The sequence below is a fragment of the Tiliqua scincoides genome, chromosome 1 (assembly GCF_035046505.1).
Source record: "Tiliqua scincoides isolate rTilSci1 chromosome 1, rTilSci1.hap2, whole genome shotgun sequence".
Taxonomy (NCBI): domain Eukaryota; kingdom Metazoa; phylum Chordata; class Lepidosauria; order Squamata; family Scincidae; genus Tiliqua; species Tiliqua scincoides.
In genome coordinates, this window is record NC_089821.1 from 1,226,522 (window position 1) to 1,253,790 (window position 27,269).

General features: G+C 45.8%; 1 protein-coding gene and 1 pseudogene across 2 annotated transcripts in view; both read left to right on the top strand.

Annotated features, from left to right (window-relative positions):
* Positions 1-27,269, top strand: part of SLC25A21 (solute carrier family 25 member 21) — a 334,345-nt gene that overhangs the window by 230,602 nt on the left and 76,474 nt on the right. Inside the window, exon 3 of one of the 2 annotated variants that reach the window (XM_066636680.1) lies at positions 7,455-7,538. The exons of the other annotated variant lie outside the window; for it this stretch is intronic. Coding sequence (XP_066492777.1) covers positions 7,455-7,538 — 84 coding nt within the window. The remainder of the gene's footprint in view (positions 1-7,454; positions 7,539-27,269) is intronic. 2 annotated transcript variants of the gene reach the window in all.
* On the top strand, positions 4,824-4,940 carry LOC136638160 (5S ribosomal RNA; annotated as a pseudogene).

Consider the following 27,269-nt stretch of genomic DNA (forward strand, 5'->3'; position numbering starts at 1 on the left):
TTACGAGAAAAATCAAATAACTAAATGGCTCCCTGTCCCAAAAGGGCTCACAATCTAAAAAGATGCAACACCAGCAGACAGCCACAAGAAAAGACACTGCTGGTTATTATTATTGAGCTCTCCTACGTTTAGCAGGGAGAGTCCAATGGTCCCTCTTCACCCAGCTCAGGATCCTTCTTGCCGGCTGTTTTCTGTTCTCCCTTTCTTCCCCTGCCCTTTTGACCAGGAGTGCTTTTGGTGCCTTGTTTCTTTTCTCTGTGAACTGCTTTGAGAACATTTTTACTGAAAAGCGAAGGAAGAGAGACGCTTCCCCCGCATCACAGCAAGGAGAGGGTCTCATTTTATCCACAGTTTTGTTATCTGCAAGGGTGCAGGAACCTGTCCTCCGTGGATCCAGGGCGACCCCTGTGCGTCCTGCTCCGATGACCAAGGGCATGTTGCCTGTAATTCCTAGTTTGTCCTTGTGTGTTTACTTTTCTTATAGTCCAATATCAGATGCCTGGTGAGGAGGATTAGGACTGGAGCAACAGCTTGCAAGGAAGGGTATTTAACCCTTTCCTGCAGTGCCCTGCCAGGAGCCACCCCCTCCAAACCTGTGAGCAGCCTTGGTACCCATGTCCCCGTGTCCTGGGTTGTTTGGCCGGGCTCACCAGTCTTGGACAGGCGCCTTCCTCCATCTTAGGCAGTTGAAAATGCCAAGAATTGTATCTGGGAACCTTCTCTCTGCAAAGCATCCCTTCAACCTGTGGCCCCTTCATATTACACTTGTCTCTCCCCCCCCCCCCCCGCCCACATGTTTTGGATTCAGCCTAAATGTGGCTGTTGAGGGCTAAGACAGAGTGCTGGGGTGACCTTTTTGTCCTTCCTATGCTGTATTTCCCAAGACTGTTCGGTCCAGTGTGTTCTCCGTGTGGGAGACTGCCAAGTGTCTGGAGGTTAAGGGCCAGGAGCATATAGCAATGCCTGCAGTTCCAGAATTGTATTTTACTACAAAAGCACTGTAAGAAATACAGTTCTGAGCTTTGCTTGTTAACTGATTGTGGTTATAGTGTGCTTACCTGGCAGTACACTGCATTGAACTCGGTGAGCTTACTTTTGAGTAGACATGCCTAGGCTCACACTATAAAGTTTTAATTGCAGTTTAAAAATGGTCCTTGCAACATACACCCAGGCATAGCTACTCAGTAGTCAGTCGCATTGTGTTCCGTGAGGCTTGATCTCAGGAAGGCAGTGAAAGCCCAATCTCTCAGTTTCCCCCGCAGACTGTTCCTCCCCAGCCCCCTGTGTGAAGCTTCATACCTGATTCTTAGAGACACTTCTGGGGTACTGGGCAACCAGCGCAAGGCTGCACTTTCATAGCCCCCCCCCCCACCGCACAGTTCTCCAGGAAAAACAGGTGTTCCTTGGGGTGCTTGCATTTCTCAAGCTCAAAAGGTTTCCCCTTACCTCTGGCTGAGCCACTTCTGGCCATAATACTGTGCTGGATACAACGCAAGCCTCCTGGCTTGCCTGTTCCAGCGCAGGTTAGGATTGCACCCTAAACCAAATGGTTGTGTTTACACACAAGTAAGCGAGCATGCCTTGGCTCGTGGTCAGGTGAGGAAAAACGGAATATGAGGCCACTAGAATGGTCCTGATTTGATGCAACTGGAGCTCAAAATGCTCCAGAAGGCAGCCTTCCCCATAAAAAGAATGAAACAGAGGTTTGACAGGGTAACGTGAAATTTTTTCTGTTTTAGGCTGCAATCCTATTCACACTTTGACTATAATGGAACTTACATCTGAGTAGACAGGCATAGGATTGGGCTTTCAGACTTGTAAAGCTAGGTGGGTCCTGATAGTGATGTGCTTGAAATATTAGAACTTAAATTGAACTGGGTACTGGGTAGGGGTGAAAATCTTACCAATTCATTTTTTTGGGTGGGGAGGGCGTTATTGCAGACAGGCTACAGAGAAAACTCACTTGGTGGAACAGGCTGGCTTTCCCTTATTTATTTATTTATTTATTTACTTATTTACTTTACTTTACTTTACTTTACTTTAATTCATTTATAATTATTTATTTTAATTTGCTTTATGATGGGTCCTGGACAGATTGTCATTCTGAAAAGTGGGTCCCAGTGCTAAAAGTTTGAGAACTGCTGCAATAAGGTATTAGTAAGTTTTCACCAGGGGGTGTGTGACACCAGTTGTGACCAAAAACACTATAATCACAGTTTATAAGAATAATACCATCATGTTATGTATCAATCGATGTGTAATTTCATGCAGAATGCAAAGAAACAGACCATGTTGAGATATATTTGTTCTATCAAAAGGTACAGTCAAAAAACCAATGGGGGCGGAGCGCTGGTACATCACCATGCCCACCACCTGGGGTGTTGCCCCGTCCAATGCATGGGGTGACACGCTGGCCTCCCATACCGGGTGACGTGAAGCCTAGTGACTGTAACTACTCAAGAGCCAGCGGCACTGACGGGAAGGCCTGTGCCAGACAACCAGTGCTGAATCCAAAGAAGCAGCCACCAGTGGGGATAAGAAAAGCACCAAGCAGCAGAGGTGCAAAGGGTGGGTGGCAGAAGGGCAGGCTGGAGGTGGCAGGGGGTGTTTCTGGGTGGGAACAGGGGTGGATCCGGCCCAGGAGGGGGGCAGAATCAACAGGGGAGACCTCCTTCATATCTTATTGTCCCTTCTGGACCTGAGCACCATGCACAAAGCTGCTCAGATTTGTGCCAGCAACTGTTGCAGATTTGAGTAGCCCCCTTGGGCAGGCTGAAGCGTTACTCGGGGTAAGGAGAAAAATGCCCCCTTTCCCCAAGAAGACCTTCAGCCTGCTCCTTACGTGCACTGAATGCAGCACGGGCTGTGTGGCCTGCAGTCTTACAGTCCAGCATAATTTAGGACTGGGCTGCCTGTCCAGGTTTGTCATAAGTCGCTTTGCACATTCAGAGTGTCTCTGGGTTTCTCCGCATCAGTCCCCACTTCCACGGGAGGGCACTGGGATGCAGGGAGCTTGTTTTCTTGAGTGCTCCCTGAGGCCTCTGGAGGGCCGCTCTGAGCTACAGGAAGCTGGACTAGGTGGGTTTTTGGCCTGAGCCAGCAGGGCCCTTCTGATGTTCTTACTTCTTAAAGGAACATTTTTCCAGGTGATTTCTGCCAGCTTTGATTAAGCATCAGCACTCCTCCTCCTCCTCCTCCTGTCTGTTCCTTGCACATCTCTCATTTCCCCAGTCAAGCCTTTTTTCAGTTCTGTCTGGAACTTCCTTCTAACAAGTACGAGCCGTCAATTAGCTAGTTCATTAACAAGTCTGGCCTGCTTTTATTGAGCTTGGCAACTCCATATCCAAGTCCTCCGTGCACAGATCTAGATTGCAGGGCCTAATTGGCCTGTAATTTAGGGTTGCTATTAAAACTATAAAACTGATTTACTTCCAAAGGAAGGGATCGAACATACCCAAGGAAAGGAATGTGCTGTATGGTATGCCTTATTTAGCAATGGGAATAATGACTTGTTTAGATTTCATTTCTTATGATAAATAAAAACAATTTTTCATATTTTATTTATTTATTTATTTATTTATTTATTTATTTATTTATTTATTTATTTATTTATTTGATTTTATACTCCGCCTTTCTCCCCGAAGGGCACCCAAGGTGGCTAACAATCAGTACATTAAAATACAATATGAAATACAGATAAAAACACTATAAAAACAGTAAAAAACAATATAAAATACGTTTTTGTTTCATTGCATTGATGGAAATAGGATCATTCAGGGTCAATCAATGTGAGACACTTTCATGCCCTATTGATCAGTGGCATAGCTAGAGGGGGTGCAAAACACTAAGTTTTACAGGGAGCCTCACCACAGCGTGCAAGCGGCCCCTCCCCTTCCCCTTTGGAGCCATTCTGGGCTGCTAGAGCAAACTGGGAGCAATGTTAGAATGGCTTCAAAGGGGAGGGGAAGGGACTGCTTGCACGCAGCGATGAGGCTCCCTGCAAAACTTAGTGCTTTGCACTCCCTTTAGCTGCACTACTGCCGTTGATTTCTACCATAGAATTGAAATGTCTCGTGTTGAAGTCAAAGAGACTTAAATGTGGTTTGCATTGCCAGGATTCTGCTTGTGTCAATTATTTTGCGATATGGATGTTTATAACTGCTAGGATAAGGGGGTTCTTGAACTGGACTACGAGTATTTACAGCAGTTTTCTTTGCGGAAAGGATCCCTTTCGAAGAAGGACAGTGCAGGTGCCGTGGTGAAAGAGAACATCACTGCTGTGATCACCAAAGGTCAACAGAGAGGCCAGGGTTACTCTCTGGGCCGGACCAACTCACCCACTGACCACCACCAACTTGTTAGGAAGATAAAGTGGGTTATAAAGGTGCAAATTAATAAATAAAAATAAATATAAACAACTCATCAGCATCAGCGAACGGTGGTCTCTGCTTGCTTGTGTGCCTGGTCAGCAGCCATTGTACTGGGCAACCTCATTCTGCTAACTGGTGGAATGTCACTTCCGCCACATCATTGCATTTCTGCCGACAGAATGCACCATCCACCAATGGACAGGGGGATAGGATTGGGCTGCATGTGGAGTAAGCCCATTTTACCCACCTCAGGATTCTACCAAGGCTGCAATCCTATGCATACTTTCTGGGAGCAAAAGCCATTGAACACAGTGGGACTTTCTTCTGAATAGATATGCATAGGATTGTGCTGTAAGTTCTTTCTGCCTGTGAAGGCCAAGCTTAAATGGGATATTTGGAGACAGTCTTGTTAATAACTAAAGCCAACCTCCTTTTTCACATTATTTTCTAGTTATCTGCAACTGTTACCCTGTACGTGCCCGATCTCATCTGATCTCCGAAGCTAAGCAGGGTCAGACCTGGTTAGTACTTGGATGGGAGACCGCCTGGGAATACCGGGTGCTGTAGGCTTATACCATAGTCTTTCCAGACTGAAGGTTGCCAACCATTTTGTGCTGGACATCAACTGGACTTCCTCTGAGCCACACTCTTCTCACATCTGAGCCACCCCAAGAATTTTTTCTGCAGATCCTCAAAATGTATTTTGGGCACATCTTAATCATGTTTGTATCACCTGCAGGTTTTACCACCTTGCTCACCTGTTTATTTTCATATCGATGACACTTCTCTCTGCAAGACATCTTTTGCTCCACTTCTTGCTTGCTTTTCATTTTCAGCTATACCATTTTGTTTTATTTATTTACTAAATGGTTACCCCACTTTTCTCCCCATAAAGGGGATCCAAAGCAGCTTTCACTATCATGAAAGTGAAAGCTACCAAATTAATGTACATACATCAAGTGTATACGAGTGTATATGCTTTTTTTCTGGGCAGCAACGTTCCAGCATCTTGCTGTGGCTATGACTGTTGCACTTTGTGAAATGCCATTGAATGACATGAGAGTTTTAATTTTCCCAAGGGCTTTTCCCAAAAAAATAGATGTTCTGCATCAGTTCTTACTGGAGTGCAAAACTGTTGAAGAGTCTTTGCTGCTCTGCCAACTTGGCAATAACTTTTTTCTCTAATAAAAGAGGTTACTCTAGACAGGGATTCCAGATGTGCCAGAACTACTTTTACTAGCACAGTGAAAAGGGGTCCGATGTGAGTGCATTTGAAAGAGGTGTGGACTTCCTTTCATAATTGCTGAATGGATTTTATTACATCACAGGAAACTTGTCTCTTACAGCTTGGAAAATGGCCACACGAAAGGATTGCGTAGGAAATTAGGGGCAACCTACAGCTAAAATTGGGTAACTTTAAGCCCTTTTTATTTCAATAAACCTGTCATATTGACATCTGTGGGATTTAAAAGGACCTAACTTTGGGCACATCATGCCAATCATTTTTTTTAATCGCTTGTGCTTATAAAATGAACCTTGTAAAAATCAGCTTTCTTTATGGATGCTAAGAAAGCCTTGGCTCTGTACTTGTACTTTTGCATATAATTTATTTAATGATTGCCTCTCAACAAAAGATGTTGGTCTGTATATTTGAGCTCCAGGGTAGCCATACTGATGTAAGTATTTTTTACTAGGTCATGCCACAGAGATAGGTATGTGGAATTGATTCACAGGGTAGCATCCTGGTGAGCACTTCCACTTCATGAATGGAAGGAGCACTCTGCTCACGTAGGAGCTCCTGATAGCAGGAGAACTTGTTGGGATGCTGCCCACAGGTTTGGAAGCACTCGTAATGGAGATGAATGACAGAGTTCAAAGGCTGGTGCAGAGGTGATGCTGAGTAAGGCCGCAATCCTAACCCACTTTCCCGCACTGACTTAAGGGCAATGCAGCTCCGAGGTAAGGGAACAAACATTCCCTTCCTTTGAGGAGGCCTCCGTGAGTGACACCCAACTGCAGGATGCAGCACAGGTCCCATTGGCACCGCTATGCCAGTGCTGGAAAGTTGGTTAGGATTTGGGCCTTACAAGTAGATTCTCAGTCTAACACTGGAGGTGCTCATTATGATGCACCCTCCCCCCATCAGCACCCCCTTATGTGTAGTGGGAAGCAGGGAACATGCATCTTTATCATCTTAGGACAGCCTGTGTTAGTGAGCAAAAACCAACAGGCTCTCTGTTTTTGTCTGTGAGATTCTGTACATCTTTCTAGAAAGTGCTCCAAATAAAACAGCCATAACATTGTCTGGGCAAAAGCTGCAACCCTACACACAATTACCTGAGAGTCAGCCCACTGAATAAAACGGGATGGATTCCTGGGGAGGTCTGCACAGGCTTGCATTTTTTAAGACAGAATTGACGACGACAATGTCTTCAGCACTCCAGCATTGATCCTCACTGTTCAATTTGTAGCAGTGAGTAGAGGAGAAATGTCTGGTCCTGCTGCCAGAGCTCATAAACAAGCAGCAGCTTACAGGCTGAAGTCGTCAACCTTTCATTTCTTCTGCAGCAGAAATGAATGCTGCAGAATTGTCAGTGCTCCTGGAAGAACAAAATGTGTCTCAAAATCTAACCTTTGCTTATGTAGTTTAATACTATCCTGAGAGTGGCAAACAAAAGAGAAATGCATACTCTATGATAGCCATGACATGGGAGAAGGTGACTTGAAGGTTGTTTTCTTTTTTTAATTGTAAAGGTTCTAGGAAAACAATGCAAATATTGTTGTATGAGAAAGCCAATGTCATACAGGAGGCATCCTGTTGGACTTGGGCCTGGGAGGTTTGGGGGCCAGGACCCATTTGCTCCATGAACTGGTTGTAGGTGTAGGCAAAGCAGTCTCAGTTTCAATTCCTCCATCTACAAAATGAGAATGATGGTTTGCAAAGCTCAGTGGTGCTATATAAATACTTATCCAGTAGCGACAGGAGAAAGTGTTGCAGAATGACGAACAGAACAGTTGGTGAAGTGGAACATGCCTGTTAAAGTCCTCGGATTACTTTTGGCTTATCTTGAATTACTTTTATAGGTTTCAAATTCAAAGGGGAAAAACTGACCCAACCAGTTACAAGAACCTGGGAGACAGTTTCAGGACCATATTCCGGACAGAAGGGTAAGTGTACATGCAGCTGTTACACTGAAGGCTTTGTCATAAAGGAGATGTTTTTAAACTTCTCAAAACGCCCGTCTTTTCCACTCTTCTATCTAATTGGAGGTTTGTGACCAAAAAAATTCCTGCCATTTCATATCAACGTTTTATGCCTAAAGTGCCACATTCTGCCTCTTGTTGTACTAGGCGCAGGGACATGTGGCGGGTGGGGAGGCAGGTGAGGCAGAGCCTCCCCTCCGGAATCCTTTGAAATGCACCACTGTCCGGTGAAGCACTCAAGCACCCACAACCCATATATTTATATTTATGTAAAATTAAACGCAGAATATTTGCCAGTGAATACCTGCATATGTTCAGTTTTTAAAATGTGGTGTTTTGAAGTCGGTGAGTTTGGACGATGGTGGAAAAACAGTGCCAGGTCCCTTGCATCATGGGCTATGCCAGATGCAAGGGAGGGCACCAGGATGAGGTCTCTTGTTATCTGGTGTGCTCCCTGGGCATTTGGTGGGCCGCTGTGAGATACAGGAAGCTGGACTAGATGGGCCTATGGCCTGATCCAGTGGGGTTGTTCTTATGTTCTTTACATATTCTGTGGTAAGGCTAGGAGCACAGGTGGCTTCTGGCCTGGATGTCTTTAAAAGGGGATTGGACAAGTTTCTGGAGGAAAAATCCATTACAGGTTACAAGCCATGATGTGTATGTGCAACCTCTTGATTTTAGAAATGGGCTATGCCAGATGCAAGGGAGGGCACCAGAATGAGGTCTCTTGTTATCAGGTGTGCTCCCTGGGGCATTTGGTGGGGCCGCTGTGAAGATACAGGAAGCTGGACAAGATGGGCCATGGTTCTTATGTTCTTAGGTCCTTCATTTCAATTACTGTGGTTTTTAAACCAATGTTCTCCTGGTGTGTAAAATTAAGCATGTGTCTTCAGTTTTTATGTGATTGGGGTCCAAGTGTTTAACATATTTCCTAATTAACTATGAAAAGGATCTTATTTTATTGAGTGTTATTGAATGACGCCGAGTTTTACGCAAGGCAGGTGCATGAGGTCATGCTGACACAATGAGTCCGCAGCTGTGCCATAGGAGGCATAAAACCTTCTTTCGGATTTTTATTACAGGAAAGATAATGATAAAGTTTTGTTTTCCTTACATTCCATGAGATGCACATTTTCCTTAACGACACTCTTGTATGATCGAAAGAAAAATAAAAATCCGCATACCCTTAAGGAAACGTCCTCTGAAATGAAGAATGAGCTCAGAGGCGCAAACCAGAGCTGCTCTCTTGCTTGCCCACAACAGGGGTATCAGCCCCTCAGAGGTCAACAGCATCTCTCAACAGTGTCTTCTTCAGCCTGGAAAGAACATGACAGCGCCCCAGATAAGAGTGATGTGATGGCTTTGCTTCTCCAAATACTAACAGCCCAGTCCCATCTTTTTCCCCAACACAGCAGGTAGCCACTTCAAAATGGGTGGAGGGGGCAAGTCTTCAGAGAGGTAAGGGAAACCATTTTTCCTTACCTCCCATTAATCCTGCTCACCAATGGGTCTCCTCAGACCTGCACCAGCTCTTTATCTGGGCAAGGTCAAGGAGAGAAAGGACGCATGTTGGGAGGTGAGGAAGGCAGTGGTGTTTCGGGGGGGGGCAAGGGGGCAAATGCCGCAGGGCATCTGTGAGGGCAACGACTCCAGCCTTGTCTCCCTTGTGACCTGCTTTTTATCATTTTTTAAAAGAGAAAGACGCCAGCAGCTCCACTGGCTTTTTTGCCTTAGGAAAAAAAAAAGGGTTCTCCTGAAGAAAGAAGGTGCAGCCCAGATTGAGCCAAACGGTGAGCGGCAGCCACGCTGGTTGCGATTGCCTGCCATTCTGGGCCGCCCTCTCCTCCTCCTCCTCCTTTAAAGGGAGGAAAGATGCGACTCAGAGCGGCATCACACGGGGAGTTGCAGTCACTCCAGGCAGCGTTCTGCGCTGCTCTGGGCCTTTAAAAAAAGTAGGAGAGGAAGGGGGTGGCCCAGAGCAGCGCAGAATCGCACCCTGCAGCTCCTAGCACGGTTCCAGAAGTAATTGCGGTGATACGATGACCCTGGGCTGCAAAAGCCTCAGGACCGCAACTGGAGGAAGGGGATTGGATCTAGCACAATTTATCTGCATTGGTTGCGACCCCCTCCTGCCTCCCAACATGCCTCTGCCCTCCCCTGTTCTGCCCTTCCCCATCCCGTTCTGCCCCTACCACTGACTCACTGACATCCACAGGCGCACCTCTGTCCGCCAGTGCACGCTGGGTTTCTTCAGCCGTTCTAGCGGCAGTCGGGAAGCAAAGGGCTCCACGTGCTTCCGGAGCACCTTTTGCGACACCGGAAAGTGTGTTCTGCTACGTAACGCGAGCTCCAGCTACGGAGACCAACGATAGGACTGGGCCGTAAGAGCGACAGTGTAACTGTATCAGTACTGTAGTGTTCACAGGCTGAGCAAGGAAGAACAGTGGTGATGGTGAGGATTAATGCAGAAGCCCCTGTTACTCAAAGAATTAGAGCAGTGGTTCCCAAACTGATGGGTCGCAACCCACCTCTGGATGTGACCCCCAGACCCCCAAGTCTGAGCAGGACTTTGGGGACCAATGAACTAGAGCCTGCTGAGTCCCAATGGATACATATTACTGGCCACAGGTAAATGCACTTTCTAATATGGGTTGACCTGCATTCATGTCGCGTTAGCAGCATGCTAAGGATGAATGTGGATAGGCTGAACACTTGGGACGAAGGAAGGGCACGTGTGGAGGGCTTGCAGAGGGGAGTGCTTGACTGTGGCTCATGTCACATATTAATCTGGCCGGAACCAGTAGACAAGTGCAGCACCAGCTCATCGCTGTTCATACATCCGTTTCAAATGTTTTCCCAAGACATTCAGATTTCTTTTTCTAACCACAGTAATTTGTCAGTATTGTGGGGAAGGGGACTCTACGCAAGGGATTTTTCATATCGGCAATAACAGGCAGTCTTTTAAAACAATATTAAAAAGTTTTGCTAAGTCTTGGTATGGAAGAAGAGGACAATAACCTTTTGAAAAAGCATCTGCTCCCAATCTTTCCTCTGTCAACACCAAAGATTAGCGAATGTAACACTTACTCTTCAAACGCAGCAGAGGCAGGCTTTTCTGGGGAGTGCCCTCTTACTTCTGAGAATCTTTTGGTGGGCTCAGCCCTGCCAAACAATAAGCGAAAATCTTTGTGTGGGTGTTAAGCTGAGTGAGAGATGATCAGGCGTCTGAGCCCCAACCAGTGGCAGGTCGCAGTGTTGACAGAAAGAAAGCACAAAGAAGGTGGTTTTCTTTTGCAAATCATTGTGCTCTCGGTTCAGGGAAAGAGTGAAGTATTTCTGTGCTTCCCCCAGTGTTTTCTGTATGAAACTTGTGCTGAGCTACTTCAAGAGTTACAGCAGGAGAAAAGTGGTCCTTATGGAACAGATCAGCACTAAGGGGACAACATAGAACTGGCTTTGATTGGGTCAACTGTGTGCTTAGGACAAGGTCTGTTTCTTTCCTTTGGAGTCTGCCAGCCTCAGATCCTGGGTGGAATTGGAATGGAGATTTCTAAGGCCTTTTCAGAGGCAGTGTGGCTAATTAGTACTACAGCCTTTTCCACTGAAACATTCAGCCAATGGGCAGCTCTTTAGCCAGCTTACTGGGGCAGTAGTTTTCAACCCAAATGATCCACAGATGTGCCACGGGAGTTTGCGTAGGGCCATTGGAGGATTTGAGCCCCCCCCCCCAACCAGCAACATGGTGTGTCTTGTCAATTGTCAAAAAAACAGATGGTGTGCCTTGGCAATTTTAGTGCCTGGCCAGCGTGCTGTGAGATGAAAAGGGTTGAAAATTGTTGTTGGCTGGAGGTTTCTAGTTTAGGAAGATTTTTGTACTGGCAGCCAATGGCTGATATTTGCTTTTTATTAGAATTCACATCACTTCATGGTTGGCTGCCATGTTTGCTCTTTAGGATTGTTTAAAACAATTTTCAAAAAATATTATAATCTTAAAACAAATTCTTGTAAGCTGCCATGGGTAGGTGTGATGTCCATGGCGGGCGGAGACCCCGCCCCTTGGAGCGTGACCGAGCGCGGGGGGCTTACCCTATCGATGAGAGTTGGACATCGGCGGAAAGAAGGACGGGAGGCAGACACAGCTGTTTTGCACAGACGGTTTACTCGCGTCAAACTCTTGACATTCATGGGGCCTGTTACATCACAGGCCCCGTCACCTTACACAGACTCATGGTGTCGGCGCACGATAGGCTCGTTCCCCACTCTTTCCCGACCCCTTGAGGTTTCAGGCAGAGCTCTCTGGCTGGTGCCTGTCGGCCAGGGGTATGAGTTCCCAAGGGCTGCAGTGCTGTTGTCAGGGGTCAGCTTAGCTGTCCTCAGGAGGACCCCCTGTACCTCCGGTCTTGCCCCTTGATCAGTTGGCCTCCAGTGGAGGTAGTTGGTACCGGGTCCTTGGTTCTGCAACCTCAATTTCAAATAAATCCAATGGTTTCCTATTTAAGATTGGAGCATTTTATATGAACATAAGAACAGCCCTGCTGGATCAGGCCATGGCCCATCTAGTCCAGCTTCCTGTATCTCACAGCGGCCCACCAAATGCCCCAGGGAGCACACCAGATAACAAGAGACCTGCAAGGCCTCCTGGGAATTGTAGTTAAGAACATAAGAACAGCCCCACTGGATCAGGCCACAGGCCCATCTAGTCCAGCTTCCTGTATCTCACAGCGGCCCACCAAATGCCCCAGGGAGCACACCAGATAACAAGAGACCTGCAAGGCATTCTGGGAATTGTAGTTAAGAACGTAAGAACAGCCCCACTGGATCAGGCCACAGGCCCATCTAGTCCAGCTTCCTGTATCTCACAGCGACCCACCAAATGCCCCAGGGAGCACACCAGATAACAAGAGACCTGCAAGGCCTCCTGGGAATTGTAGTTAAGAACATAAGAACAGCCCTGCTGGATCAGGCCATAGGCCCATCTAGTCCAGCTTCCTGTATCTCACAGCGGCCCACCAAATGCCCCAGGGAGCACACCAGATAACAAGAGACCTCATTCTGGTGCCCTCCCTTGCATCTGGCATTCTGACACAGCCCATTTCTAAAATCAGGAGGTTGCACATACACATCATGGTTTGTAACCCATAATGGATTTTTCCTCCAGAAAAAAAGAGCCAAATGGTAATTTTAAAGAGCTGAACGGTAATTTCTACACTCATATGCATTTCATAACTGGCTTATTACTGTCTTCGTATCACATTTTATTTCAGTCTCTGCCCCCAAGTACAAAATGTCCAGTTATCACAGCCCTGAACCAGTTAAGAGAAAGTATGAACATCCTTGTTTCTTTGAAGTACTGAACTAGACCAGGCTGTCATGTGCCCACTGCAACCACACCAAACTTGACCAAACTTCACAGGACATTCCTCCCCCATTGACCCACCGGCAGAGACATTTCCTTTGACATCACCTCCTTTTAGCCAAACAGCTTAATGTGGGCTTTATTACCTTTGGATGTTCATTAAGCAGACACTTAAAAAGCTAAAACATTGCCTAGTTTTTCCAGGTGGGTGTCTGGCAGCCCAAAGGGTCATGATGAGGCATGTACCAGCTATACTAAACAGGCAAGCACCTGCTTCAGGGGGAAAGAAACTGAGGTGAAGCAGTTGTTAAAAATTAAGAGCATTTCAGTTGAACAAACATTCACAACCTGGGTTGAAAAAACACAAAATGAACTCTTAAAATAGAGCTCAGCTCTTTGAGAACTTACTAATTGGTGGTATCATAGAACTAAACGCAGCCCCAGCAAGTGATGGTAAGAGGCCCACCAGCCTGTGCCATCTTCATCCATGGGTCAGTAGATGATTTGTCTGAATACCGACCCTGTCCATTGGCAACCCATTTGCTTTGGCACTGGTTGGAGAGAGAGCAAGTGCCCTACCCAGCTTGCAAACTTTCCCAGCCTCCTGTCTCTCCATCCAAACTCTTATCATGATGCAATCACAATTCTGTTGCAAGTACACAGCACAAGAAGCAGCCTTCTATGGCATCAGGCCAAGTGCAAATCTCGTTCACCATCCTGAGCAAATTTGCAGTGGTTCTCCAGGGTGCCTCAGCCACCTTTCCCAACCCAGCCTGGAGGCTGAACCTGGCTGGAACCTTTTGCAAGCCTAGTACTTGCTCTTTCACTGAGCTCCGTTCCCGAGGTTGCCACAGTATGAATGCAGCTACTGTAAGACTAAGCGTGGAGCCTAGAATCTGTTGAGCAGGATTACAAGAATTTGCAGCACAAGATGTGAAGTCATTTCAGGGAGTGAACCAGATGATGTGAAAGGGATCACTTGGGGGGGGGGTCACTAAAAGTAACAGAGGTAAGAAGGTAAGAAGCTCAGGGTTGTAGAAAGGCTGATGCAGGCAGCAGCCTTGACACAAAAGATGCCAGAAGTGAAAGGAAGGAAACTGAGGCAGGGCGTGTGGTGTCGACGTTCAGTACATACAAAGCAGACGAAAGTAAAAATCAACACACAGAAATAAGGGGTGAGACTAGTTTAAAATGATAAACGTTGAAGTTCTTTCTCTAAAATCAGACAGAATCTGATATGGCCAAGGTCTTGACTGCACTCAAGTCCCAGCAAGAAATTCTGTCTGAGGACTTGAATGGAGCTCAGGAGCCCAGCAGCTGGGTCCCCCTTCTCAGGGCTGGATGCCTTTCAGATGCAAGCTCATCTGTAACTTGTTGGTTCTTCTTTACTCCAAATCCTTTTTCCCCGACCATCAAACCACATGTTCTCTTGGCTTGACTTTGTTGCCCTATATGGTAATTGCAGTAATCACTGGACTAGAGAATCGGGCGACCTTAATTGAATGTTCCTACTGCACAGAGCTGAAGGTTTTTCTCTTTATATAGCAAATGGTTCTGCCATGTATGTAATTGAAATGTATGTCGAAACATGTGGTCATCAAGCCTTGATTGAAGGCCAGGAACATGCAGCTGCAGTGGTCTCCCCTCCCCCCATTGATAAATAACATGTTGACAGTCCTTCCCATCTGACTTGTCTCATAAAAATGAAGTTGTGCATGGAAATAAAATAGGAACCATCTTTTCTTGCAGGCCTTCAAGGCTTCTACACTCTTGGACCTTTTTTCTTAGAAGCTCAAAGGATGTACGAGAGAGGCCATGTTTATTTTATTCTATTCAGATTTTCATACTGCTAATTCTCTGAATGTGTTTGCAGCATTAAACCCTCTTTTCACTCCGCAGACTCCTTTTACACACACCCTGGCATATGGGTGGCCGGGGACGACGACATGGGGGGATGCCACTGACTCCCCGCTCCTGAGATTATCCCTGAGATTATAATTGCGATTTAGTAAACCATTGGCTTAGTTAGATACAGGGTATCTCTCAGAACTAATAAAAGGCATCGGAAAATGTTCCCACCCCTTAGGATGCAATCCTAACCAGCTTTCCAGCACTGACTTAGCTGTGCTGTTGCATCCTGCAATGGGGAGGCAGTCAAGGGGGCCTCCTCAAGGCAAGGGCATGTTTCTTACCTTACCTTGGGGCTGCATTGCAACTAAATCAGTGCTGGAAAGTTGGTTAGCATTGCGCCCTTAACTAATTTTAATCATTTAATTTGTCTAATTTTATTAGCTTTGTTTCCTAAAGAATCCCAAATGCTGCCAGATTTTAAAGTTAAGCACAATTTCCCCTTCTTTTACAAGGAAATCTTATAAATGTCTACTCAGAAGTAAGGGTTATTGAATTAAATGGAAGTTACTCCCAGGTAAGTGTATATAGCACTCTTCAAGTATCTGCGTTTTAGCATCACCCTTACAGTCTCAGGTTGAGGGGTTAGTAAGCAGGGTCAGGAAACTCGGACACCTTGAGCTAATGCTTGTTGTACATAATGCTGGCAGCCATGTATGGAGCAGGACCTGTTCCAAGTGCATATCAGCCAGGTGGGTCATTCGCCAAGGGTCCAAGCCCATTGGAGAGTCTACTGAACCTTGTCAGCTCTTGAACTCTACTGCATCCAGTAGCAGCAGTGGTGCATGTTGGTCAATGGACTTGGACCACCACTGTGTTTGCCGAACAGCAAGGGCCAAGTGCTGGTGGTCCTGCTGCTTGGGAGCATTCGATTGGCCTCAGGGGAGGAGAGGGAGGGCAGTGTTCCCTAAAGACCTAAAGGGTTTATAAAAGGACCCCTAAATAAAACAACAACAACAAAAAGCTATGCAGTCAGACAGCCAGCAGCAGGGTGGGGGCTATCCAGTGTTCTGCATCGAGTGCCACATGTATGATTATATGCCTCTGGGGCATAAGTCATGGGTGTGTCCTCGGTGCAAGGAGCTCCAGGGTCTCAGGGAACGCATCCGCTCCCTTGAAGCCTTGGTGGCCGATGGGGATGGGGAGGATGGGGAGATTAGAGAACAACAAGACAAAGGCAGAGTAGGAGAAGAAATTGGCAAAGGTAGCGTGATGGGATGTGATAGACGGTTTGGCACAATGAGAGGATGCGGGGACAAAGGAGCGAATAAGCAGCGCATCCTGGGGCATTCTGTGTACAAATGCTTTTATGCGAATGCCCGAAGTCTACGAGCAAAGGTGGGAGAACTGGAATGTCTGGTGACAAGGGAAAATATTGACATAGTGGGCATAACGGAAACCTGGTGGAATGCGGAGAATCAGTGGGATACCGCAATCCCGTGCTATAAACTCTACAGGAGGGACAGGCAGGGGCGTGTTGGAGGTGGGGTGGCCGTTTATGTTAAGGAAGGGATAGAATCCAGCAAAGTAGAGATTGAAGGTGGGTCCGACTCCACCGTAGAATCTCTGTGGGTTAAATTACCAGGCTTGTGCAGCGATGTAATACTGGGGGCGTGCTATCGTCCAGACCAGAAATCGGATGGGGACCTTGAAATGAGGAAACAGATCAGGGAGGTGACAAGGAGGGACAGGGTTGTAATCATGGGGGACTTCAATTATCCTCATATTGACTGGGTCAATTTGTGTTCTGGTCACGATAAGGAAACCAGATTTCTTTCCGGATTTTCTTGACGTGCTAAATGACTGTGGCTTAGATCAGCTAGTCACGGAGCCCACCAGAGGACAGGTGACTCTGGATTTAATATTGTGCGGTATGCAGGACCTGGTTAGAGATGTAAACGTTACTGAGCCATTGGGGAACAGTGATCATGCTGCGATCCGTTTTGACGTGCACGTTGGGGGAAGAATACCAGGCAAATCTCTAACAAAAACCCTTGACTTCTGACGGGCGGACTTCCCTCAAATGAGGAGGCTGGTTAGAAGGAGGTTGAATGGGAGGGTAAAAAGAGTCCAATCTCTCCAGAGTGCATGGAGGCTGCTTAAAACAACAGTAATAGAGGCCCAGCAGAGGTGTATACTGCAAAGAAAGAAGGGTTCCACTAAATCCAGGAAGGTGCCCGCATGGCTAACCAGCCAAGTTAGAGAGGCTGTGAAGGGCAAGGAAGCTTCCTTCCGTAAATGGAAGTCTTGCCCTAATGAGGAGAATAAACAGGAACATAAACTGTGGCAAAAGAAATGTAAGAAGGTGATACTGGAGGCCAAGCGAGACTATGAGGAATGCATGGCCAGCAACATTAAGGGGAATAATAAAAGCTTCTTCAAATATGTTAGAAGCAGGAAACCCGCCAGAGAAGCGGTTGGCCCTCTGGATGGTGAGGGAGGAAAAGGGGAGATAAAAGGAGACTTAGAGATGGCAGAGAAATTAAATGAGTTCTTTGCATCTGTCTTCATGGCAGAAGACCTCGGGCAGATACCGCTGCCCGAACAGCCCCTCCTGACCGACAGTTAAGTCAGATAGAGGTTAAAAGAGAAGATGTTTCAGACCTCATTGATAAATTAAAGATCAATAAGTCACCGGGCCCTGATGGCATCCACCCAAGAGTTATTAAGGAATTGAAGAATGAAGTTGCAGACCTCTTGACTAAGGTATGCAACTTGTCCCTCAAAACGGCCATGGTGCCAGAAGATTGGAGGATAGCAAATGTCACGCCTATTTTTAAAAAGGGAAAGAGGGGGGATCCGGGAAACTATAGGCCGGTCAGCCTAACATCCATACCGGGTAAGATGGTGGACCACAGCTGCGATACAAGGACATCTGCAAGAGGGATCTGAAGGCCTTAGGAGTTGACCTCAACAGATGGGAAACCCTGGCCTCTGAGCGGCCTGCTTGGCAGTTTGAAGAGACACTTGGCCAACAGACTGAGGCAAAGAGGCAAAGAAGGAAGGCCCATAGCCAGGGAGACAGACCAGGGACACACTACACTTGCTCCCAGTGTGGAAGGGATCCCTCAAAACGGCCACAGTGCCAGAAGATTGGAGGATAGCAAATGTCACGCCTATTTTTAAAAAGGGAAAGAGGGGGGACCTGGGAAACTATAGGCCGGTCAGCCTAACATCCATACCGGGTAAGATGGTGGAATGCCTCATCAAAGATAGGATCTCAAAACACATAGACGAACAGGCCTTGCTGAGGGAGAGTCAGCATGGCTTCTGTAAGGGTAAGTCTTGCCTCACGAACCTTATAGAATTCTTTGAAAAGGTCAACAGGCATGTGGATGCGGGAGAACCCGTGGACATTATATATCTGGACTTTCAGAAGGCGTTTGACACGGTCCCTCACCAAAGGCTACTGAAAAAACTCCACAGTCAGGGAATTAGAGGACAGGTCCTCTCGTGGATTGAGAACTGGTTGGAGGCCAGGAAGCAGAGAGTGGGTGTCAATGGGCAATTTTCACAATGGAGAGAGGTGAAAAGCGGTGTGCCCCAAGGATCTGTCCTGGGACCGGTGCTTTTCAACCTCTTCATAAATGACCTGGAGACAGGGTTGAGCAGTGAAGTGGCTAAGTTTGCAGACGACACCAAACTTTTCCGAGTGGTAAAGACCAGAAGTGATTGTGAGGAGCTCCAGAAGGATCTCTCCAGACTGGCAGAATGGGCAGCAAAATGGCAGATGCGCTTCAATGTCAGTAAGTGTAAAGTCATGCACATTGGGGCAAAAAATCAAAACTTTAGATATAGGCTGATGGGTTCTGAGCTGTCTGTGACAGATCAGGAGAGAGATCTTGGGGTGGTGGTGGACAGGTCGATGAAAGTGTCGACCCAATGTGCGGCGGCAGTGAAGAAGGCCAATTCTATGCTTGGGATCATTAGGAAGGGTATTGAGAACAAAACGGCTAGTATTATAATGCCGTTGTACAAATCTATGGTAAGGCCACACCTGGAGTATTGTGTCCAGTTCTGGTCGCTGCATCTCAAAAAAGACATAGTGGAAATGGAAAAGGTGCAAAAGAGAGCGACTAAGTTGATTACGGGGCTGGGGCACCTTCCTTATGAGGAAAGGCTACGGCGTTTGGGCCTCTTCAGCCTAGAAAAGAGACGCCTGAGGGGGGACATGATTGAGACATACAAAATTATGCAGGGGATGGACAGAGTGGATAGGGAGATGCTCTTTACACTCTCACATAATACCAGAACCAGGGGACATCCACTAAAATTGAGTGTTGGGCGGGTTAGGACAGACAAAAGAAAATATTTCTTTACTCAGCGTGTTGTCGGTCTGTGGAACTCCTTGCCACAGGATGTGGTGATGGCGTCTGGCCTGGACGCCTTTAAAAGGGGATTGGACAAGTTTCTGGAGGAAAAATCCATTATGGGGTACAAGCCATGATGTGTATGCGCAACCTCCTGATTTTGGAAATGGGTTATGTCAGAAGGCCAGATGCAACGAAGGGCACCAGGATGAGGTCTCTTGTTATCTGGTGTGCTCCCTGGGGCATTTGGTGGGCCGCTGTGAGATACAGGAAGCTGGACTAGATGGGCCTATGGCCTGATCCAGTGGGGCTGTTCTTATGTTCTTAAAGACCAGTCAGCTGTGCCCCAACCCATAGGTGGCTGCTGCATAAATCACAGGTCTCATTATCGACAGCCTCTGATTGAATTCTGACTCTAGATTTCTGCATCTACCTGCAAGTTGCATCTAGGCTTACAAAAGTTGAGACCCAACTCTAGATTTTGTAGTGTGACTTAAAACACTGCTATGACTTACTCAGCAGCTGCTTCTGGGTGCGGGGGGTGGGGGTCTGCACGCTTGGCCAGTGCCCTATTCGGCCACCCTCTGATGTCACCTCTGCAGGCATGCTGTATTTCCCTAGTGACCCACTGAATACCTCTTATTCCTAATCTCCAGCTATTTTTGGAACACAGGGGAGTTTGAAGAGAAAAGGGCAGTGATTCTCAAACTGGTGGGTCGTGACCCACCAGCTTGTGTAAATCTTCCCCATCCCTTTAAGGGGGAGGGGGAAGGTAACAATGCAATCCCCAGGATTCCGTCGTCAAAGGGGATGAAAGGGGGCTATTTTTACTTACTGAGGGCTGCCGGCAGCTGCAGGAGTTGTGAGGAGCCCCAAGCAGCCCTCCGCAGGACTCCCCAATCCTTAGAATGTTGAGAAAAGGCAGTCGCTAAGTAGTTCCTGGTTGCTTGGCGACCGCTTTTTCTCAACATTCTAACATTCCACGCATCGGAGAGCCCTGCGGAGCCCTGCTTGGGGCTCCCCGCAACTCCTGCAGCTGCCAGCGGCCCTCAGTAAGTAAAAATAGCCCCCTTTCATCCCCTTTAAGGACGCAATCCTACGGATTGCCCCTGCAAAGACTTAGGGAGTAAAACCATCCCTAAGTTTGAGAACCACTGGAATAGGAAATTCTGGAAAGCTGCAATCAAGGCAATAATATCTGGGTGTGTTCAGGCCTTTGAATCCTGGCTAAGGTTTCTGAAATAGGCCGAAATAAATTAAGCACAAGCATTTTAGGTGAAATGTTTCCCAATGTCTTCAAGAGTCATCTTATCCAAAACATATCCTAGTCAGCGCAAAGAACAAAATCTCTGAAGGACTGTCTAGGAGGTAGAAATATATTGTCCCACTAGGGAATTAAAATCTTCAAAGGAGGAGTCATCCCTTGAACTTAGTTCATGTATTACAAGGAAACGGGAGCCACAAGACATAAAAGTTAATGGAGACTTGCTCAAGTCGGGCTTCATCTAACAGAGTGTGAAAGGTCACATTAGCTTCTTGTTAAGTAGAAGCAGATCGTCAGACCTGTTGTGAAATTTCTGTAGAACTCTCCCATCCTTGCCTCGATCACAATCTCCACCCTCAACTCTTCAGTTGAACTTTTGGTTGGGTTGCTCCAAGGAAGACGTTTTCCTTTGGCACTCTCTGTGTTTGATGGGTTTTAATTTAGGGATTGGGGTGCCTTTAGACAGCAGAGCTGGACGGAGTCACCAGAGTTGATCCGTTTATTGAGGCCTGACAGTTTTATAGCCAACATAAACATAATCCAATGTTTATTGTGGTAAAAGTTTGAAACTGAGGATTAACCAAAACTATTCACCTAAGAATAGTCCTTTTAGCTTTTTCAGAGGCTGCACAGGATAGTCTGAATCTTATCTCTACATGCTCAGATACATTATAATTCTCCCATTCATGATTTAGGAGTATTATTGAGCACTAGTTAGTGGAATGCTAAAATAAACTGGGGGGGGGGGAGGGGATGTGTGCCTATTCTAGCCTGTTTTCTCCACATGTCCCATTTTTAGTAGCAGATTCCAGTAAGCCCAGTATTTAATATTAGGAACTCCTAATTTTGCCAGCAAATGTTGTTTAGGGTTAGAAATGCCAGAAAATAGCAAACTCTCCAGCCAGTCCTCAATTAGATATTCCAAACTGTTCACTTTTCTGTTTGTTTTGCTTTTTTTAAAGAACTGGAGTGGTACTAGAGATTAAAACAGACACAGGACAGGGAGGCCACTGGGGAAGCAGTTCTGTGGCAGGAGAGTCCAAATGCATCTCACCTCTCCAGGTCTGAATTTCTGAAAAAATCTCATGCTGCCAGTTTGTATTAAAACCTGGCTGTTCACAGTGCTGATTGGCTCATTCTTTTATGATGTCACCAGAGGACCACCAACCCAGTCCTCAGAGTGGATGGACACGTTTTAAAAGCGTTTGTTTTGAAGAATCCAGTGATGAATGAACAGATAGATGGGGCTTTTTAAAATGGGAGGGTAGAAGAAAGTTTGACTGAGGCATGAGGGAAGGAGCGACATCTGGGGCAGTGCCTGATTCACTGATATGCATGTCTGTCACTTCAGCTGCACAGACTGATGACAGCCAGGTTCACCCACAGCTGAGGGACACATTGTGAAGTCCTTTTTTATATTTTCTGTTTTCAACCGAAGTGTAGAGAAACACATAACAGCCCCTGTTGAGAGACCATGAAAACGTAACCAAGAGTCCTGCTGCAGCAGACTAGAGACCCACTCGTCTGAATTTCTTTTGCCATTCGTGACCAGTCAGGTGGCTGTGGGGAGCAGTGTATGCAGTCAAGAGTGTCCCTGTGTGGTTTACTCATAGTGACATCTGATGTTCAAAAGTACACTGTCTTGCAGGCCACGTATCAAGACTCCTGCAGCATCACCTCTAGGTCTGCTTGAGCTAATGGGAATCTCTTGCCCTCTTTTTCTTTTGCCATTAATTTCATCTATTTATAATAATAAGTGTACAAGTGCAATAATAAGTGTGGCAAGTACATTACACTTGCTCCCAATGTGGAAGGGATTGTCACTCCCAAATCGGCCTTTTCAGCCACACTAGACGCTGTTCCAGAACCACTTTTCAGAGCACAATACCAGAGTCTTTCGAGACTGAAGGTTGCCAACATATAATAATAAAGGAAAAACACAGTAAGAGAGAAAATAAGAAGAAAAACATTAAAGACACATAAAAATATATAAAAAATAAGAAATTCAAAGAATACTTCTAATAGTGTAGCACAGGTGAAGTCAAATGTTCTACTTACTTCCAGCAGGGCTTCTCAAACTCGGGTGACGCGACACCCCAGCCTGAAGGCCCTGACCTCCTTCCCCCTTAAGGGGCTGGGACAGGGAAAGGCAGCGATGCAGTCCCCAGGATGCCACTACCAGCCCCTGCAGAAACCTCCTGGGGGTGCAGGGAGCCCTGCGCGACCCCCCACAGGGCTCCCAAAGCTTCAGAAGTGAAAGCGGAGCAATCGTGCTCCACTTCCGGTTCTGTGGAGGTGGAGCGCAATCGCTCCTTTTTCACTTTCGAAGCTTTGGGGAGCCCTGCGGGGGGTCGCGCAGGTCTCCTTGTGCCCCTGGGAGGCTACTGCAGGGACTGGTAAGTAAATATCAGTCCCTGCAGCCCCCTTAGTGACGCAATCCTAGGGATTGCATTGCTAACTTCCCCCCGTCCCTGCTGCCTTTCCCATTCCCACACAATAACTTACTGTGGTGCTCAAACTCCCTGAGAGTTTGAGAACCACAGACTTACAGCTTTGTATCTTAATAGACTAAATTTCTACTCATATGTACATTATATCTCCAACAGCCCCTCTTAGCTACTCATTATAACTACAGTGGTGACTCGCAAGACGAAATTAATTCGTTCCGCGAGTCGTTTTGTATTGCAAAAATTTCGTCTTGCGAGGCATCACTGCAAACTGCAAAAAAAAAAAATTTGCAAAAAAAATTCGTCTTGCAAAGCACGGCCATAGAAAAATTTGTCTTGCGCGTCACCAAAAAAATCGCAAAACGCTTTCGTCTTGCGAGTTTTTCGTTGCGCGAGGCATTCGTCTTGCGAGGCACCACTGTATTTCATTTCAGATTTATGTTCTCTATTCCTTTCAATCTAATCTTCAAATCCATAGCTCATTAACTCTTTCTTCTCTCTCTCATGCAGAAAGTCAATAATTGATTCCTAGTTCTTCATAAAATTTTCTGTTGCTCTCTCTTTAAGTAAGGTTGTAAGTTTATCCATTCCATAACTTTCATCCACCATTCTTCTATTGACGAAATGTCTGTAGTTTTTCAATACTGTGCATGTAGTATTCTAGCCGCACTTCTATAAAAAAAAAGTTTTGGATCTTGTTCCCACATATTCATCTATCATACCCAGCAAAAAGACTTCAGAGTTCATTTACACATTTGTTCTTGATATCAACTGCATCTGTGCATGCACAATACTTTTTTTTTTACTTGAGTACACGTCCACCTTATATGATAAAAAGATCTCACCTGTTTTTACATTTCCAAAACTTATTTGACCAATTTTTGGACATCTTTGCTAACTTACTTGGCACCATATTCCATCTATAAATCTAGAAAAGAGCTAGATACTGTTTTAAGAGACTGAGATATTATTTTACTGCAGGAAACTTAGGCAATTAGACCTATTGAGTTTGATGGGTTTCTTTCTATATCTTTATCTGCATGGAAGAATGCAGTAAAAGGCCGCCTAGTTGGAGGCCTTGCCATATTAGTGAAACCTGCTTTCAAACATGAAGGGCTATTTATGACTGATAGTTTTTGCAAAATACAAGCAATCAAGGTGAAGCTAATGCCTCAAAGCATAATGATAATTAATATATATATGCCTCCTTTAAAAGATAAATCTGCAACTGAAAAACAATGGGCATATCTTAGTGGTATAATCAGTGACCTGACTGGTAAATTTCCTTCTTATAAGATTCTAATCGCAGGAGATTTCAATTCCAGGGTGGGGCATACTTCTGACATCTTTCATCAACTTTGGGACTTACCCACTGACATGATATTGCCAGAGACCTCTCTATTCGAAAGGCAATCGAAAGATAGAACAATCAATGCCGTGTGGCTTCTTCTAGCCAAATTTTGCAAATTATATCAGGTTGTTTTCATAAAGAGTCAATTGGTACTACCACAATCCCTGCTAAACTGTGGGAATCACACTTTAAATCAATTTTTTTTGATGAATCCAAATTGACCTCTGTTGTTCAGGCATCCATCCCGCCAGACCTCCCAGACTGGCCTGCTGTCTCAGTGGATGAGGTCATTTCAATTATTAACCAGCTAAAACAGGGTAAAGCAGCTGGCCCAGATGCAACTCCCTCAGACATCTATAAAGCAGCACCAGACTGGTGGGCACCAATTATCGCGGAACTATTCACAAGAATTGATAAATTTGGAGTAATTCCAGAATCCTGGACCAGATCAATCTTGGTCCCTATTTTCAAAAAAGGAAATAAGAACCTTCCCTCCAGCTACAGGAAAATAAGCCTTTTGGATGTCGCAGGGAAAATGTACGCATCCCACTTATTGAAGAAACTTTCTTCCTGGATATCTGATTATAACATCATAGGTCCAGAGCAAGCAGGTTTCAGACCAAACAAGTCCACAGTCGACCACTGTGTGATATTGTCCCATTTAATTTTCAAACAGGTGACTCAAAAGAAATCCCGACTCTATGTGGCATTCCTGGATTTAAAGTCTGCCTTTGATTCTGTTGATAGGGACAGACTCTGGGAAAAACTTGAGAAGATGGGACTTGACAAAAGGTTATTAGAATTAATTCGTGTCCTCCACCTAAACACTTCCTGTCAAGTGAAATTATCCCCACAGGGTGACCTTTCAGCTCCAATCCAGATCAACAAGGGGATCAAGCAGGGTTGTGTGCTGGCACCCATTTTGTTCATCCTTTTCATCAATGATTTGGCCCCCTTCTTAACAAAGCTTGACATGCATTGCCCCAAACTGGGATCAGTGGAAGTCCCTTTACTTTTATATGCTGACGACATGGCTCTGATCTCACGTACAGAAATAGGCTTATGAAGACTGGTTAAAGCCTGCATTGAATATTTTACAATAAACTCTTTGCAGTTAAATTATGAAAAGTCTAAAATTGTGGTTTTTGGGAACTCATGGAAACCACAATCTTGGCTTTTCTGTGGAAAATTAATACAGCAGGTCAAGGAATTCCAGTACCTTGGTCTTTGATTTCATTACAAGCATTCCTGGTCCTCTCATCGATCGATTGCAATTAATTCATCCAAACCAGTGGTTCAAGCCATAACTTGCTTTTTCTTCTCCTGGGGCAACCGGTTTGTAGCAGCTGCTTTACAAGCTTTCAATGCTAAAATCATACCACAAATTTTATATGGCATCCCAGTATGGATGCCGGCATTAAATAACACAATTGAAAGGGTTCAGTCTAAATTTCTTTACAAAATTCTCGGCTTACCGCATTGCGTTCCCTATGCAGCACTCTGCCTGGAATCAGGTCAACACAGACTGGAGTTACATGCATGGTCCAGTTTTTTAAAATACTGGGCCAAAGTCTTTTTCAGGGCTGATCATGACTTGCTGCTAAAGGGGCTGTTGACTGATTCAACGTTAACTCCTTGCCTAGTACTATTTTATAAAAAAACTCAACAGATGGGCCTTGAGGCCGATCTACAAGGGGCCCCCTCTCCTGAGGTTATTACCAGGCTTTTGAAAACCAGACTATATGATATAGAAAGGCAAGAGATTCTTGGCACAGCACAGAAAAAATGTTCCTCTGAATTTTCAACTTAAAAGTACAAGTGGTCAACAACCAAAATATCTGTCCCTCCTAATGTACCCCCTGGAGAGAAGGGCCTTTACCTTGGCACTTTGTAATGTGACCCCCTCTAATGACTTACATGGCAGATTCAGAAACGCCTTCTGGGAAGAGCATTTATGTAGCTGCAATTTAGGCGAAGTAGAATCATCCACACACATTATGTTGCACTGTCCCAGATATCAAGCGCTAAGACAGGAATTTCTCTCTCCCTTGCTCAGTGCTAAAACAGGGCATTCTGAGAATGCTATAATTCAGTTCCTTCTAGCAGGTGACGTAGAGCATACAACCCTCTCAGGCGCACAGTTCCTAAATTTGAGTAATCTGAATCGAGCCAAGCTTTCTGTACCAAGCAATCACTGAGTAGATTACATCTTGGCAATATCTGTAGAGTAACTGATTGTTTTCTGTCTTTTAAAAAATTCATGTGTGTATGTAAAATGTAATGTATCTTTGTATCTGTGTGTACACGTAGGTGTGCACATACACAAGTATATTTGTGTACTGCTTAGGTTTCTATTCTCTCTACGGTTTCTGTACAGAGTCTTCACCCATCAAATGTTTATGCCTAATAAAAGTTTTGTTGACTGTTGACTATAAATCATCTTGTATACATTTTCCTTGATATTAGAACAGGGATGTGCAATGTAGGTCTGGCAGGTGAGGCAGAACAACCCCATTGTAGTCCATGGAAAAACAGCAGAGCTGCCCTGCCTGCTTACACCAGAGGAGGCTCTCCTTACACCTGAGGAGGCTCTCTTTACACCAGCTTTCTAAGGTGTAAGGAGAGACTCCTTGGATTTAAGCAGGCAGGGCTGATGCTTGCAGTGGCGTAGCTAAGGGGTGCAGGGGTAGCAGTTGCACTGGGCATCAAGATTTAGGGAGGCACCAAGCTGAGCTTGACACTAGTGAAATTGTTGGTATGTATAAATAAGAACATAAGAACATAAGAACAGCCCCACTGGATCAGGCCATAGGCCCATCTAGTCCAGCTTCCTGTATCTCACAGCGGCCCACCAAATGCCCCAGGGAGCACACCAGATAACAAGAGACCTCATCCTGGTGCCCTCCCTTGCATCTGGCTTTCTGACATAACCCATTTCTAAAATCAGGAGGTTGCGCATACACATCATGGCTTGTACCCCATAATGGATTTTTCCTCCAGAAACTTGTCCAATCCCCTTTTAAAGGCATCTAGGCTAGACGCCATCACCACATCCTGTG